This window comes from Bradysia coprophila, unplaced genomic scaffold (genome assembly GCF_014529535.1).
Source record: "Bradysia coprophila strain Holo2 unplaced genomic scaffold, BU_Bcop_v1 contig_350, whole genome shotgun sequence".
Lineage (NCBI taxonomy): Eukaryota > Metazoa > Arthropoda > Insecta > Diptera > Sciaridae > Bradysia > Bradysia coprophila.
In genome coordinates, this window is record NW_023503608.1 from 2,209,816 (window position 1) to 2,224,903 (window position 15,088).

The window sequence follows — 15,088 nt, forward strand, 5'->3', positions numbered from 1 at the left end:
TTCGGACCAGTGAATAATCAATTCACCTTCTTTATAGGCTAACCCACCGTGGCGGGACGCTGTAATTTCAACAATAAATAATACTATAAGTATCCACAAAGACAATCAAGAGAAAAGGTGAGCTACTCGTCAGCAGGGGACTCACAAAATAAAACTAATTAACGCGTTTCGTTTCTCGTAACAGGGATTCATATTCTTCTGAGACTGACACTATACTATCTGCACAAAGCAATCACACTCGACTAAGTCAAGATCTCAACTACGAAGCGCTGCAAGTGTCTCATCACTTGCACACACTACTCTGCATAATTAACCAACAAATGACAACCATTTCAAGTTTACAAGTACAGGTCAATGCGACCCGTGAAAATCCGAAAACATTGTACCGCCACAATGATCAATTGGAGGAGCTTCGAAATTTGCAAGACAAATTGCAAGAAGAGAAAACCGTTTGGTTGAAGCAGAAAGAATCGCAAGAAAAGGAATTGGATGAGCGCCGAATGAAACAAGAGGCTTTGCAGAGACAAATTCGAGCTGAACAGGAAGACATCAAACAGCAACGCGAACAACTGTTTAGAACAATGGAGAGATTGACCAGTCAGGGTGTTATACTGTCACCAAACGTACCGATTCCGACTGGAATTACAAGTGATGACATCTTGCATGCCGGTAGTGATGATCATCATATCACTACTACCGATGGTACAGGTACAAGTGATCGTCGAAAGGATAAATACCGATCGACCAGTGAGTGTTGATTTGTGGATTGGGCTGAGGATTCGGATGTAACTTTCGTTTTTGTATTTTAGTGTCCAAAACTCCACCAGCAAATTTGCTAAGCGCAACAAATGCACCAAAATTAAATCCAGCTAGTGTTAAGCAACAATTACCTTTGAAACTCTCATCACTATCAAGGTAAATTCACTAGACTGTCATTCGGAAATGAGTAGATTGGAGGTGAAGGTCACAAATATCTAACAATATCATAACAACCCCCACCAAGTCATTTTAATCATATAACAAACACCACATTGTGTCTTGCATCTTCACGTCGTTTTGTGTCTTTTTTAATTGCAGCACAAAGTCTGAAAAGACTGCAACCAGCAATAGTAGTAATACACTTCCATCACCAGTCGCTTCTAGTGGTGGAGTAATTCAAATGTTACCACTAAAACTAGCCGATAAAAAAGTGAGTTTGCACCCCCTCTATATCCGTTGCTGATGCGAATGGAATAGACGTCTGTACCAGATGATTACTAACACATTGCTTAATGTATCTTTCAGAACCACCAAAACATAACGCCAAACCATACACGAACCGGTAGTAGTCCGGCTGTCATTCAACAATTGAACCCAACTCATACAGGAAACCCAGCCATAAGGTAAATCGCTTTCTTTAGTTAATTCTCGATATAGGCGATGCACTTGCTGCGAACAGTTGTGTCGAGTCAAACGAGATTTGAGCTTTTAAACCAATGATTTACATGATTTTACATGATTTGATTTTGCGGCCGCGGTGTCTGTTACAAAGGCTGTTTATAGTTACGTTGACAGTGGACAGTCTCAATCATTGTCGCTTTTTAATCAACAGAACTAACACCTACCCGAAAATACCGGAACGATTTCGTTTACGCAGCAGCGACGGTTCCATACAACACCAACAGCAAACGTTACCACACAATTCTGGTCAGTCGCAACAACGAAGCATTTCAGTGTATGGCACATCGACAACATCAACAGTAACAAAACCATTGACACCACCAGCAAATCTTAATTTACCGCAAGCGGCACCACGTAGCAAAGATGATAAAAGCAATGAGAATCAAGAAGAAATTTACTTTTGATATTTACCGGTTGAAGTGGAGATTTAAAGTGGTGACGCTTGCGCAATTTGACTACACACTGGTGGGTAACGAAATTGAGAGCGGAGAGAATTAAAAGTTAATTTTCGATTTATGCATTTATCGCATCGTACTTCGTAATCATAATTAATTGTACAAATTTGTTTAGAATTTTCCTTTTCTTTTTGTTTGTTTGTTTGTTGGTAGTATTGTAAAGCAATCTCGCATTTTTCGCGTTTTTATTATTTCTATTTCAATTAAACTTCTGTCGTTTAGTTTACAAAGTTACATGAAAGTCTATCAAGTTTGCGTTTTTATTTTTCGTAAATAAACACAACTAGACTAGTGACTCTTGAGGACACTCAAAGAAAATGGATCAACTGTTTAGCATTTCACGAATCCATACACACATTTTCGTCTCAAAAGTTGAAAGTAAAAAGAAACTGAAACTGAATTTCGACAACGATGAAAACTATTAGAAGAAAACTGCATTTATATTGGAGGCATTGCTCTCTCACACTGAACTGAAATTGATTTAATTGCTGAATTTTCCATACTGAGTCCAGCATTCCGCCAATTATTTTTTTTCGAATTTCATACGAAGTTTCGGTCAATTATGATGGCAATAAATAAGTGTTGTGTGCTTCAAGTAACTATCAAGATTGGCATATCTGCTTTACATTTTCGGTGTGTTCGGTATATTTTTGGAAGATCAATGTTCGGAGTTCATATTGACCGTTTTTATCGTAGCGATGTGAAGCTATAGAGTTTCAACTCGTTGCAACAAAATATCGTGAGTTATGATCACTGGACTCGACAGTTAGAAGCCCACGAATCCTATAGTGTTGCATATCAGAATTTTGTGGAAAACCTGATTTTAAACAATTTTCTGCTTTTGCATTATTGCCACATTTTCACAGATAAGACAACATCAAAATTGCAGACGGTCAGTTTTTGTTCATCGGCTCGGCCGTTTTCACGGTATGACCGGCCTGATTTCAACACAAATTTTGTCAATTTTAGAGTTTGGTGGCGCAAAATGGTGTTTTGTTGCACGCGTCTACAACCGAGTAGTAGCTATCTTTGACGCTAATGCTCGTAACAGGTTAATATCTGTTTTAATTCAGATTAATCCGAATCTAATTGAGATCTGGACATGATTTTGACATGAACGTGTGTGACCTCAACTTTAATTTGATCTGAACTTTTTTTTGTGACCTGAACCTGATTCAGTATATCAGACCTAAACTCAGGAACTGTTTTAGGGGAAATATTTTTCATTATTTTCTTGAATTTTCCCAGATTTTACAATATTTTCCTTAAATTTTCCAAAAAATATTTTTCGGAAAATTCGATAAAATGTGGGACAGTTTAAGGAAATATTGGAAAAGTACTCCCAAAAATAGTCCTCATCTGTGTTTTCCGGGTTCTGGTCAGGTATGCTGAAAAGAAATCTAAATCTAACCTGAAAAATTCCAGGTTTCAGATCAGGTCAAATCTGATGACATGTTTCGTGCTCTATTATTCTGCAATAGCACTGATTCAGTCTTCAGTGTTACCAACTTGTCGACGTCTGCTATTCATCTGTTATCGATAACGACGTCAAAACAATGACAAGCTCTGGGTAATATGGTCATTTATATTGTAAAATGCATGTTTAAGAAATTGAAGTACAAGATTTGAAATCAACAAATTAAAAATACTTTAATCGATGGAAGTAACAGACCCGATAATAATACTGGTCATATGCTTACCGTCTGTAACACTAAGTTTTCGTAGTTGCAGTGGACTGAGGCTGTCAAACTCTCTATTTCAAATAATTTTCGGTGAAAAATCATCTTTCTTAAGTTAGTTTCGATTGAAAGAAGTTCTTGAAGCTAAGAAGTGTCAGATTTTACATTTGTAAGCTTGTAATTTCCATTGGATCCCCTTTACAGAGAATATCAGCAGAAAGTTCAACGAAATCAATTTCAGTTCGACACTGTTTTTCCATGTAGTAGTTGTTTGTAAAAAAAATAAGAAAAATATTACACAAACACTGATGAGTGAATTAAATATTTATAAACAGAATAAAAACAAATTAAACGTTAAGTGTTCCTTCAAAGTTTATAAGATATTTTAGGATGTAGTGAATAAAAGACGATACATAACTATATTATATCATCAAAAATGTGACACCCAATATATTCATATTAATAAATAATAAAAATATATTTTTCAGTATTCCAACTCTTTCACTTTTCCCAGCAAACGGATATTGTAACATTGAAATCCTTGCTATAAAAATTAAACAAATAAAAAAAAATCTTTTTTCACTTTTAAAAGAGAAAACCACAATAAGACATCCACCAGATTAACTAAATGAACTATAGATGAAGATAAAAAAGCAACAATAAAATATGAGATACGTGTGTCAAATCAATTGTGAAAACATAAAAATTGCTAAAAAAAAGAAAGAGTTTAAAAAAAATGAAAATATTTTTCTATCGCTATGAGCATTTTACTTTTTAGGTGCAATAATAACGACTAAACACAACTAAATAAAAACAAAAATAAATTTCAATTATTAATTAATTAAAAAACACTGGATCATTGTTGCTTTCAAACTATATTTAAAAAAAAACTAAATGAAAAAAGTTAAACTATTTAAAAATTAAAGAAGAAAAAAACAGAAAAATTAACCTAAGCACCACCAGAATGAATATTTTTCTCTAAGAAAATAATAAAAAAAGAAAAAATTAAATTTGCAGTGACGTCATTTTCTACATTGAACAAAATTTAACGAAAATTCTTAGTTCATGCAGCCAGCTTACTTTCAGTTCATAGAGTAAGGACGATCCAGAACAGGGCCTACTTTTAGGAATTTTAAGTTACTAAAAATTACCGAAAAGTTATTTGGTAATTCTTATTTTAGCCTTCTGATTAGAAGGAAATACATTTCTTACCCAGGTGATTTTCATTTTTGCAAAGATCTTTTTCAGGTAAAGTCATATCTGGCAAAAAAATATTTATTTATTTCCAGAGTAACCTAGTTTTGAGTTAAATCATTCTTGTGAATAACGTGGACTGTTCTCAAATAAATTCAGTTAATTACATTCATATATCATGTTTTGAGACAGACTTTAGCCTTAGCATCCAATTATTTGCCATTAATATTCTATTGTTTAAATATAAAAAGGATCAGAACTACAAAATCGTCTGCTAAAGTTTCCGTTCAGACAATGATCTACCATTGATTCATGTCATTTGCATGTTCTAGTTTTTGTCCTAAATAGCCAAACTGAGATATCGTCCAAAAACACTTTTGCTACTTACTCATTCATTTATTTGTAGTAACTTAACTTGATGATACTTTGATCTGTAAAGTAAATCTACAGACAAATGAGTGGATAGCAGGTACGATTACAAAAATCAACCAAATTCCACCATATCTTCTTTATCAAAGATCCTTGATATAACCGTTCATGTTTCGTTGTACCAAAATTTACTTTACCCGCAGCATTCCAATGTGATTACTGATCAGATTTGCTGTAATTTCCACTTGCCTTCGCGAGTAATAGTAACTTACGTAATAGATTAATTCACTTAGTCAAGTGTTGGTACAGGAACAGGTACTCTTCTTTCGTAATCTGCATATGGAAAGTGAGGCGACAATTTTAAACAAAATAATTCTTTTGTTAACATTTGTCGCTAAGTTTCTAATGTAGTCTTTTAAACCATTTTGGCTATAGCGAACTCGAGTGAAGTTCTTTACTCACAGCTTGTTCCGAAGTGATTGTTTGGACATAGTTATTTTGAGTGTGACGATTTTAAGTGCAAAATTTTAATTTATTTACTTTATTACTATATTACGTTATGATCAGAGCGAGAAAACCGAAGACTAGTTATTATAACTTGCATTGGGGTACTTCTCAAAGTATTTGCTTCTCTTTCATCATAACACTATCGTGTTCCATTTTTCTTTTGTTTGTTTGACACCTGTCACTCAAACAGTGTGGATATAAAAATGGAGACAAATACGGGTTACTATTTTTTAAAAGGAAGTCTCTTGTTCTACATTTCCGTCACAGTTTCCACCAGCTGCGTACTTTAAAAATATTGGACAATTTCGAAATTAAATTTCAATGTGGAAAGTAACGTCACTGTGATAAAAAATAAAACTAAAAAAATATTTCTTGACAATATAACAATAAATTGATAAATATATTTACCTAGCTGTTAATTAATATTACACTTTAAATGAAAAAAAATGAAAAAAACAAATGGAAACTTTTTAAAATATTTTTAATTGCGATTATGAAATTGACTAAAATCTCCTATTTTATGTTTAGCGAATGAAATAAAATTTATATTTATCGTTATGTCGAAACTATTAAAATATCGAAATGCAATAATTTATGAAAACTATTTTTTATTGAACAATTGACATTAAATGGACGACTTTTTTCCAAATCAAAAATAATAAATGAAAATGACAGCAAAACAGAAAAGCAAAGAAAGTGAAGAAGAAAAATCTTTTAAATTTAGGAATTATATTTAGCAAATAATGTTTGTCTTTTAGGAATATATTAATTCTACGTGTATTAAGGGTCGTAAATCATAAATGTTCTAAAAAAAATTGAAGATAAAAAAAATTGTTTTTAAATGTTTTTGTCATAGACTAAAAAAGATGTTACAAACACAAAATTATATTGGACATAATGCAATTACAACTTAGACAACTAAAAAAGCAACATAATAGAAAATTCTTAACGTCCAATTTATTAGCGATGGAATATTTCCAAACTAAACACTTTTCATTGGCAACATTTATAACGCAACAACATTCCGTTGCCCTTAACTACACGAACTTTACTCACCAAATTCTTCTTCCATTTTCTACTTTCTTATCTCTATTCAATCTTCCCAACATTCCTTCATCATTTGAAAACTGAACAGATAGTTCGCATTTATTCCGCCAGTTTATCGTCATTGATGGCTTCAATTAAAATGAGTCGCAGAATGGAAAGATTCGAATGTATCTCAAGTGCAGTAAATTATTTTGCAGATATTGTCATCACAATTTGGTAAATTCATAGTACTCAAGCTATCAGTAGTTGAAATGACACGTGCTTTTGTGTTGACCATTTCAGCAGCATTTTGCTATAACCATGTTTAAAAGACATTTTTTAAATGTTAGAAACTTGGTTATTACAAAATGGTGTCCATTTCACGATACAATACCGTCCCCAGGCTTTGTACATTCTTTAATGATTTGATATTCGACAAAAGAAAAATTCATGACGTAAATACGTGTTGTTTGGTCATTCTAATCAGTTGACTCATTTATTTCAAGTACCAAAACGAAAAGAAATTTTGATTAAATTCGTATCGCCAAATAAAATGTTTTAAGCACACACTGTTTAGTACTCAGAGTCTGTAGCAGAGTCTGCATCGCTTTTTATAGCTATCTCTTTTACTATGTTGTTGTAGGTGGTCAGGTACGGTGTGTGCCAAAGGAATTTGCATGGCGTTGGTACACAGTTGAAATGGTACATTCTCGTCTATACAGATAGACGGAACGATTTTTTATGGACTAGTTATTTGATCCATGTCAGAACGTCGTCGCCAAACAGCTAATCAATAAACATCTATTATCGACCGCAACGCAGAAAAAAGCGATGCGCTCTGACTAGTTTCTTTTATAAAGCAAAATGTAAGGTTTAACAAATGAAGTAAAAGTTTCTCAAATCAGATCAGATATGTAAGATGTACATAACAATATTTCGTTGAAAAAGCTGTTCTCTACAAAATTAATGAATTAATGAATTTTGCGGTGATTGTGGAACCGAAATAAAAATAAATAAATTTAGCTGGGACTAACGATTTGTATCGACCATCGTGGTACGCAATCTGTCTACATTCAAATACCTAGATTTGCTGAACTCACTAAAAATGTAATTAAAATTTCTTCCAAGATAACTCTATTTTTCCCACTTTTCCTTCAAACGAAATTTAAATTTTAAATTACACAAATTAGCGTATTATATATATTAATAAGATGATGAACTCTTCTTGCTCTTACGAAAAGACTTAAACAATCGTAGAATAAAATTATTACTCATTGAAATTGAAATTAAAAAGAAAATTTAAAGACAAATTTAGGATGAAAATTACTGTAACAAGTGAAATATTATGAAAATATTATAAAAATGAAAAACATTCCTTCAAAAGATAAAAATATTTTAAATGAAATGAAATACAAGAAAACTAAGAAAAAAATTTATCATAAAATGTCTAAACTTGGATTTCATAAAACAACAGTGAATCGTGTTATTGTTTCTATATACAAAAGATTTAAAAAAAGAAGAAGAAAAAAAAATGAGAGAAATGGATAGTATTATTACTTATACACAAAACTTGTTAAATATTTTAAATGTTATTGCTCTTTAATCTTTACCTTTAACTTATTAAAATCAATTTAAAAATGAGAAAAAAAAATGAAAAGAAAATACAAAAAAATCGTTAATATTTTTATGAAATTATGACAAAATATTGTGCAAGTTTTGCTTCTAGAAAAAAAGACAACAAACAACAACAAAAAAAACCAACCATTTGAAACCACTTGATACTATTTATCCAATATTGATGAAATATGTACCATTGAATTGAAAAAAAAAAGAAACTTGTTTAAGGCCTAAATAAAAATCTACTTGAACCATACAGAGTTTTAATCCCCAAACAACATTTGCCGACTGGCAAATAGTAAATTGAAGTAAGAAAATGTTTTCTTTAAAAAAAATTCTTAAGTTTTTACTATTTCATGGGTCTTATTCATACTATTGATTCTTGTAAATGTTTCGAAAGCTGTGACAATGATACTGAACGAAGAAACCGGTTGATTCATGATTCACGTAAAAATTTGTTTTGTTTACAGTGAAAGGGCATAGTAGGGTTAGCATGTAAAAAATGCCCCCAACGGAACTAAAGCCTATGATTCATCATTCGAAAGGTCTTGGCCTAGAACTACTTTTAGTGGAGTATGAAACTCCAAAATGGAGTTATTGACGAAAATGTGAATTTTGTCTTCCATTTATTTCTGTCTAGTTTCTGATATTCTGCCAAAAACACTTTCTTGTGTAGTCCAGTCGAGTTGCCAATCGTACCTAATAATAATCTGTATTTTTACCTGTGGAAAATGCGTCGGCAACACAAAAAACAACAATCTAAGGATTTTTTCGAGCGACATGGCATTTTCATCGTTTATCCGTCCGTCTCTTATTCCCTTCACATAGACAATTTGAATTATTTCGGAACAGAGTCATTACTTGATCTGCACAAATATTCGGTAGAATTCGATTTGCCGGTGTATATGTTGCGATTTTTGTAGACAAACCACGGCAGAGTAAAATATTACGGTTTATTTTACGCTTCCGTTGACGAACGAACTGTAAGAAGTTCTTTTATTTTTTTCCGATTCAAACAAAACTAAAAACTCTATCCTATTTTGCTTGTTGATTTTTGTTAATTAATTTTTGTTTAGTCGGCTGTTTTTTTTATTTATATAGATTTTGCAGTTATTGGTGAAAAAGTGTTATCCTCGAGAGGTGATGGTTGGGAGTTGGTTCTCTTTGCAAGTGGTGAGAAAATAATTATAAAGGTGGTGAACACAAAGCTTGAACATGAGAACGGATTGTAGAACGGACAATATTTTTAGCATTGATCTACCCACTTTTTTCGGGAAAGAATTGTTATATATGCCGACCGTACTAAGCAAGTGAGTGAGAATATGTGTTTACTGATTTTTATCAAATTGTATTTATCAAACCAAATTGAACAGATAGTAATGGTGCAAACACTTGATCATGAATAAACGCTTTGTAGAAAGACCGTTATATCTATTCACACATAAAATTGTCTGTTTTTATTTCTGCGCGTCATTATTCGTCATAAATATGTCAATTATAATTTATTAAAATTTTATCACTATTTTTGCTCCTTTGTTACACACTGTTTCAGTTCATTATCATTCGCGTCGTGACACAACATTCAAATTCGGGCCAATAACTATCGCTTCTTCATACGTTGGTGGTGATTCCTTGTCTTCAGCATTCACATATCGACCGTGCAACGAATCAGCATTTGCAATTGTAAAAATGGGTAACGAATAGCTGGGCAAATCATCCGGTTTGTAAGGTGGTGGTTCTGCTGATATATAATGAAAAGTGAAATTAATCGACTCGGATGAAGGTAGACCAAATATTTTAGGTCATACGGTCGCTAGGTGTTAGGCTGATAGTTGTAGCGTTCCTTTGCACATTTGATTTTGATCGTCTGTATGCAAATGCCTGAAAAAACGACAATTGTTGTAAGATGATTCCTTTTGCGGATTTACAGGATGAGAATGAAATGTCGTTACTATTAGGACTGTGGGGAGATGGGATTTTTATGAGCCGATTCCTAAAGATGATAGGAAATATGAATCAGAAATTTAACAAGGTAAGCCCACATTAGTAAAAAGCTGATCTCTTAGTTTTGTTTAAACTAACGATAACAGACGTGAATCGCCAACTCAACCGACGAGAACTTTCCGGTATAAATTTTAAGGTGAATGATGAGAGTCTAGTAGTATAGATAAAGGTGTACTGTACCAATGCACAAACTATGACTAGCATGACCACTATGATGATGAACATTTTATTTGTCAGAACGTTTCAATAAGCAAGAAGTTAAGTAAATAATGTTCATGACGTCACAACAGGTGTGTGTAATGAATGTTGATTTAATTAAATTATCTTATTAGTTCACTGTATATTCAAAATAAGAGGGAAACTCTTAACTTTTCACCACCGTAACACGATCGGAACGAAACTGTGTAAATATAATGATGAATACGTCCATCGATGGATGGAGTGTTTAATTAAAACTGAACGGCGTTTATCAAATTTGTTATCTTAATATCTTGTGTCAATATTAATTTAGTTTTTGTTTACCTGATAAGATTGTAGTGTGCGCTGATGTGGTAATGAGATTATCAGTTCATTGATTATAAATTTATTTATTTAGATGCAGTGCGCGTCGATTTATTTATATTCATTTTGTTCCGTATAATATAACGTAACTGTTTCTCTGTTTGTTGCAAATTCAAACCGAGGTTTTTTGATTGAATGTCTGGAGTGGAGTGGTTTTTTATTTTTCTTGAATAATTATTGATCATTTAAGGTCATTTAATTGTGTGTCATTTGGGATAAGGTCTGGTTTGTGCTACTTTTTATCTGATTAAATTGCACGTGCTTCGTAAGTAAAACATAAATTGATTGCTTTTGTCACTGTAGTTAACAGATGACATCGTCGCCGGTGAAATGTTAACATTGAATCAAATTTTCGCACTATAAAAAATTGGGAAACATTTTTCTTACAAAATAATACTATATTTGACAGCTGTCACTCGAAGCACTTTTGCTTGAAGTGCGTTGGTTAAAGGAATTTCATAATTGTCAATGAAGAAGGGAGCGTCAATTACCTTCTATACGGTTCTATACGAAGTTTTAGCCTAATTGAGTTCTATTCGTTCTATTGGATGATCTACTTCAAGGCCGTAGTTTGACTTCAAAATCCGAGGGCGCGAGTGAGCGCGCAACGTCAAAAATTATTTTGTAAAGGAAAAAAATTAAAAAATGAAAATTGACCTCGTTTAGTGCTCACGAAACACAAAAGCAAGAATGTGAATTGTTTTTTTGATTTCACCTTCAGTTTCCTTTGTCTCTCTCATTTTCATTTGACGCTGAAGAATCTTCACATGATGAACGACGTAAAGTAGTAGAATAGGCGCTATAATGGACCACTAGAAGTCGTACGTATAGTGAAAATTTATGGAATTCCAACGATGTGATCAGAATGCGTAGGTGCTATGCGCAAACTTTGGCTTCGATTTTTTTTGTAACTCTATTGAACATGCACAAGCTTCATTCAGTAAATTGAAATGATGAGCTATGACAAATGCAGACAAGGTACAAGGAGGTTAAGAGAGATGTAGATGTCTTATTATTTTTATTTTTAAATTCGATTACAAAAATAAATCGTTGCGTCGCTTTTATAACCCACAAAGTTTGGCAATTAAAATTGTTCCGAGGAAAACAAATACAAAAGCACATATTGACACAGGAGAAGAGTCGTTTAAACTTTTTCCCGTTTCATTTACGTTCAGCAGAATGTGATTCGAATCCTTTCGTTCGATTTGAAACGTATCTACTGATGACTGCATTTTGTTTGGTCGGTCGATTGTTCGTTGGGCATTATGCTTTAAATTCTTCGAAGGTTGTCCATTTGTATGTTGCGAAATGCAAGCGGTATCCTTTTGGTTAAGCTGAAACGGATCTGCTGGCGACGCCATTTCGTTTGGATGATTGTTTGCATGTCGGGTGGTAGTCTTTCTATTCTTCGACGATTGTCTTAAATGCGGTTGTATGTCCCCAGATCCGTTTTCAAGCTTCAAAATCTGATCCTTTCGCTCAAAATGCGATGTATTTAGTGTTGTCGTTGCGTTTGAGCGATCGTTGCACTTTCTTTTCTTTTGTTTCTGAGATAGCTTTACGTTCAGCGGAATATGAGTTTTTTGTTGAGTTTCAGTGACAGTTACTGATGACGATACTTTGCCGGAACGGTCGGTTGCTCGTTGAGTAGTATTTTTTTTATTCTTCGAAGGTTGCCGTCGTTGTTTCTTTGGTTGAGTTTGAGAGAAATATTCTGATAGTGTCACTTCCTTGGAACGATTGTATAAATACACCGATGCATCTGATTCAGTTTCTTGCGATGGAATTTCAGATGCATCCTCGAGGCATAACTCTATACGACCCGGATTTGAAGGGTCTAAACCACAACGGATATTGTTGTTGAATGCGAAATTCGCAACCGCAGTTTTGAGTTTTGGCCCATCAACACTGTGATATCCGCGACCGACAATCACAATCAGCTCTTGCACACTGTTTGTTATAGCATCGTTAACACGATCGGTTAATTTTACGATAGCCTCAGTCACGAAAAGACGATGTAAATCAATTATGTGGAACGGCCGATTTTCATTATTTCTCTCGAATGCTATCTCAGCCGCAGTGTCGTTCGCCTCTTTCATACACTTTCGAAAATAAATTACTGCATCGTCGAATATTTTCACCGATTCTCCATCGCCAAATTTTAAAGCAAATCGAAAATCACGAAAACTTTCATCCGCTTTTTCAGCCCAAAATCTCGCTTCGTCGCGCAAACTTTCAATTAATTCGTCATAATAATTATCACTATCCTCGAAGTAGTGGTCCTCATAATCGTCACTGCAACTTTCCTCGAGGTATTCTTCATCGTCAGTGTCAATCATGTTTTCACTACACACTGCACACCAAAGTTATAGCAATTTTATTGCAATGAGCAGGAATAAAACGATGAGTTGTTCTCGAAACTAACAAATAGTAACTAAATGTGCGATCGGTTCACCCAAGCGATCTAATACAAACACAAGATTAGTCAACCCTTATTCATCACTTGTTATGTTCAAACTAAAATTCTGAGAACTTCATTGTGTGTTTACATAGTGCTATGATGGTGGTAATCTTAAAGAAGAAGAAAATAAAAAAAAACCACCCATACATTCACATTCATGATTTTGTTTATGTTTATGACTGCAAAACAGCATAAAAAGGCAGAGGTGGCGGGATCGTTCATTTACTGAAAAATGAAAGTAATTTTCAATTGAACGGATTGGAATCGAACTAAATGCAGTAATATCGGGCATAATTACAGGATCATCGTAGTCAAAATTTTTGAAATCGGTTTGGCAAATTCCATGACCTGTCCCGTGATGAATGTTTTGAAATAGCTCGAATAGTGTAGGACTTTTCTCAAAGCAAACGTCATGGAGCTTTATCTCATCTACTAGTGGACCGAATTCGGATGATTCCAAGATGCTCAAACGAAAGTCGAATGGATTTCGCGATATTTTGGTTTAGTCGAATTCGAAAGAGAAAAATTGAAGCGGGTACTGCCATTACCTACACCGAGCTATTGGAAACGTATATGGCAGTCAAACACGAGGCGGCAACTACGGTGTAATAACGAACAAGACATTGGTACGGAACAATAAATATGGACAAAAATCCTGCGTCTTTCCAAACAGTGTCTGAAACATACTGACAGAGAATAGCCTCATGATTGCTTTGTACATTAGCCATCAGAATAGATCGCCGAGAGTTAGATGTGCCACTTAGAGATGGTGGTCAACATGAGTGCAAAAGCGGGACTTGTAAATCGCAGAGTAAAGATAATGGTTTTTGCTTTGAAGATTCTTAAATAAAATTCTTATTCCAATTTAGTGAACCAGACTGTATAGATAAACTCCTTTATTACTGTTTTAGTTATAGGCATCCGTTTGGTTACATTCAATTACAAAGCTTAATCTTCATCTTCATTATTTCTATTCTTGTAGCGTCCTTTGTTTCCTCTTCGTCTGATCGGTTCTTCGTCTATTAGAATTGTCTTTTGCTCAGAACATGTATTCCAACAGTCTTTGTGTGTCGAAAATTTATTCTTGTGTCTGCCACTCCCGAGCGAAAAAAAATGACAGAAAAAGTATTAAAACATATATGAGAATTTCCTCACACATACTGCAGGGTATACATACCCTTTTTTCGACTTAAGCCCATACAAAATACGTATATGGCAGTATATGAAATTTCAGTATATCACCATATACGTTTTTATACGTGATCAGTATACCAGCATATACGTTTATATCCGTAATCAGTATATCTCCATACACTTTCTAATACGTAATTTCTTCTAATCATCTCTTTTGAAATGTAATTCTGATTTAATTTTACAATCGCTAAATCAAACTGGTGTGCATACATTATTTTGCACCAGCTGGTCCCATTTGGAATTGTATGTGACCAGCTGGTGCAAAATAACCAGTTCGTTTTAGCGATTGTATTTAATTTTTGAAGAAATGAAATACGTTTCAAGGAAATGAGTGTACGTGTACAGTCTTGATTCAGCTTGTAATTCATCATATATATCGTTAGTTACCTCGCCTGAAAGATCTTACCTCATCAAGGGTTCCTCTTTAATAAACCAACGCAACACTCTTCAAGTCAATCCAAAATGGCGACTAAATCATTGGAAATTATGAAACAAATTCTACTTTTCAGTGTCATATTATTTGCTAATTCCTAAGACCTAACAAGATACAGAAGATATCCTAGCGAGAGAAACAATACACA

The 15,088-nt window shown here is 33.7% G+C and overlaps 1 protein-coding gene and 1 long non-coding RNA gene across 10 annotated transcripts in view; one reads left to right on the forward strand and one right to left on the reverse strand.

Annotated features, from left to right (window-relative positions):
* The window catches only part of LOC119079979 (rho guanine nucleotide exchange factor 28), a 27,689-nt gene extending 25,251 nt beyond the window's left edge, over positions 1 to 2,438 (forward strand). For all 9 annotated transcript variants that reach the window (XM_037188122.1, XM_037188125.1, XM_037188128.1 and 6 more), the window contains 6 exons: positions 38 to 117; positions 185 to 747; positions 810 to 915; positions 1,078 to 1,189; positions 1,285 to 1,382; positions 1,592 to 2,438. In XM_037188122.1, the coding sequence (XP_037044017.1) occupies positions 38 to 117; positions 185 to 747; positions 810 to 915; positions 1,078 to 1,189; positions 1,285 to 1,382; positions 1,592 to 1,844 (1,212 nt within the window). In that variant the 3' untranslated portion in view covers positions 1,845 to 2,438. The remainder of the gene's footprint in view (positions 1 to 37; positions 118 to 184; positions 748 to 809; positions 916 to 1,077; positions 1,190 to 1,284; positions 1,383 to 1,591) is intronic.
* LOC119080125 overlaps positions 1 to 5,603 on the reverse strand; it is a 17,244-nt gene extending 11,641 nt beyond the window's left edge. The window contains exon 1 of the long non-coding RNA XR_005088279.1: positions 5,559 to 5,603. This is a non-coding gene — a long non-coding RNA (uncharacterized LOC119080125). The remainder of the gene's footprint in view (positions 1 to 5,558) is intronic.
* Between the last annotated feature and the right edge of the window lie 9,485 nt (positions 5,604 to 15,088).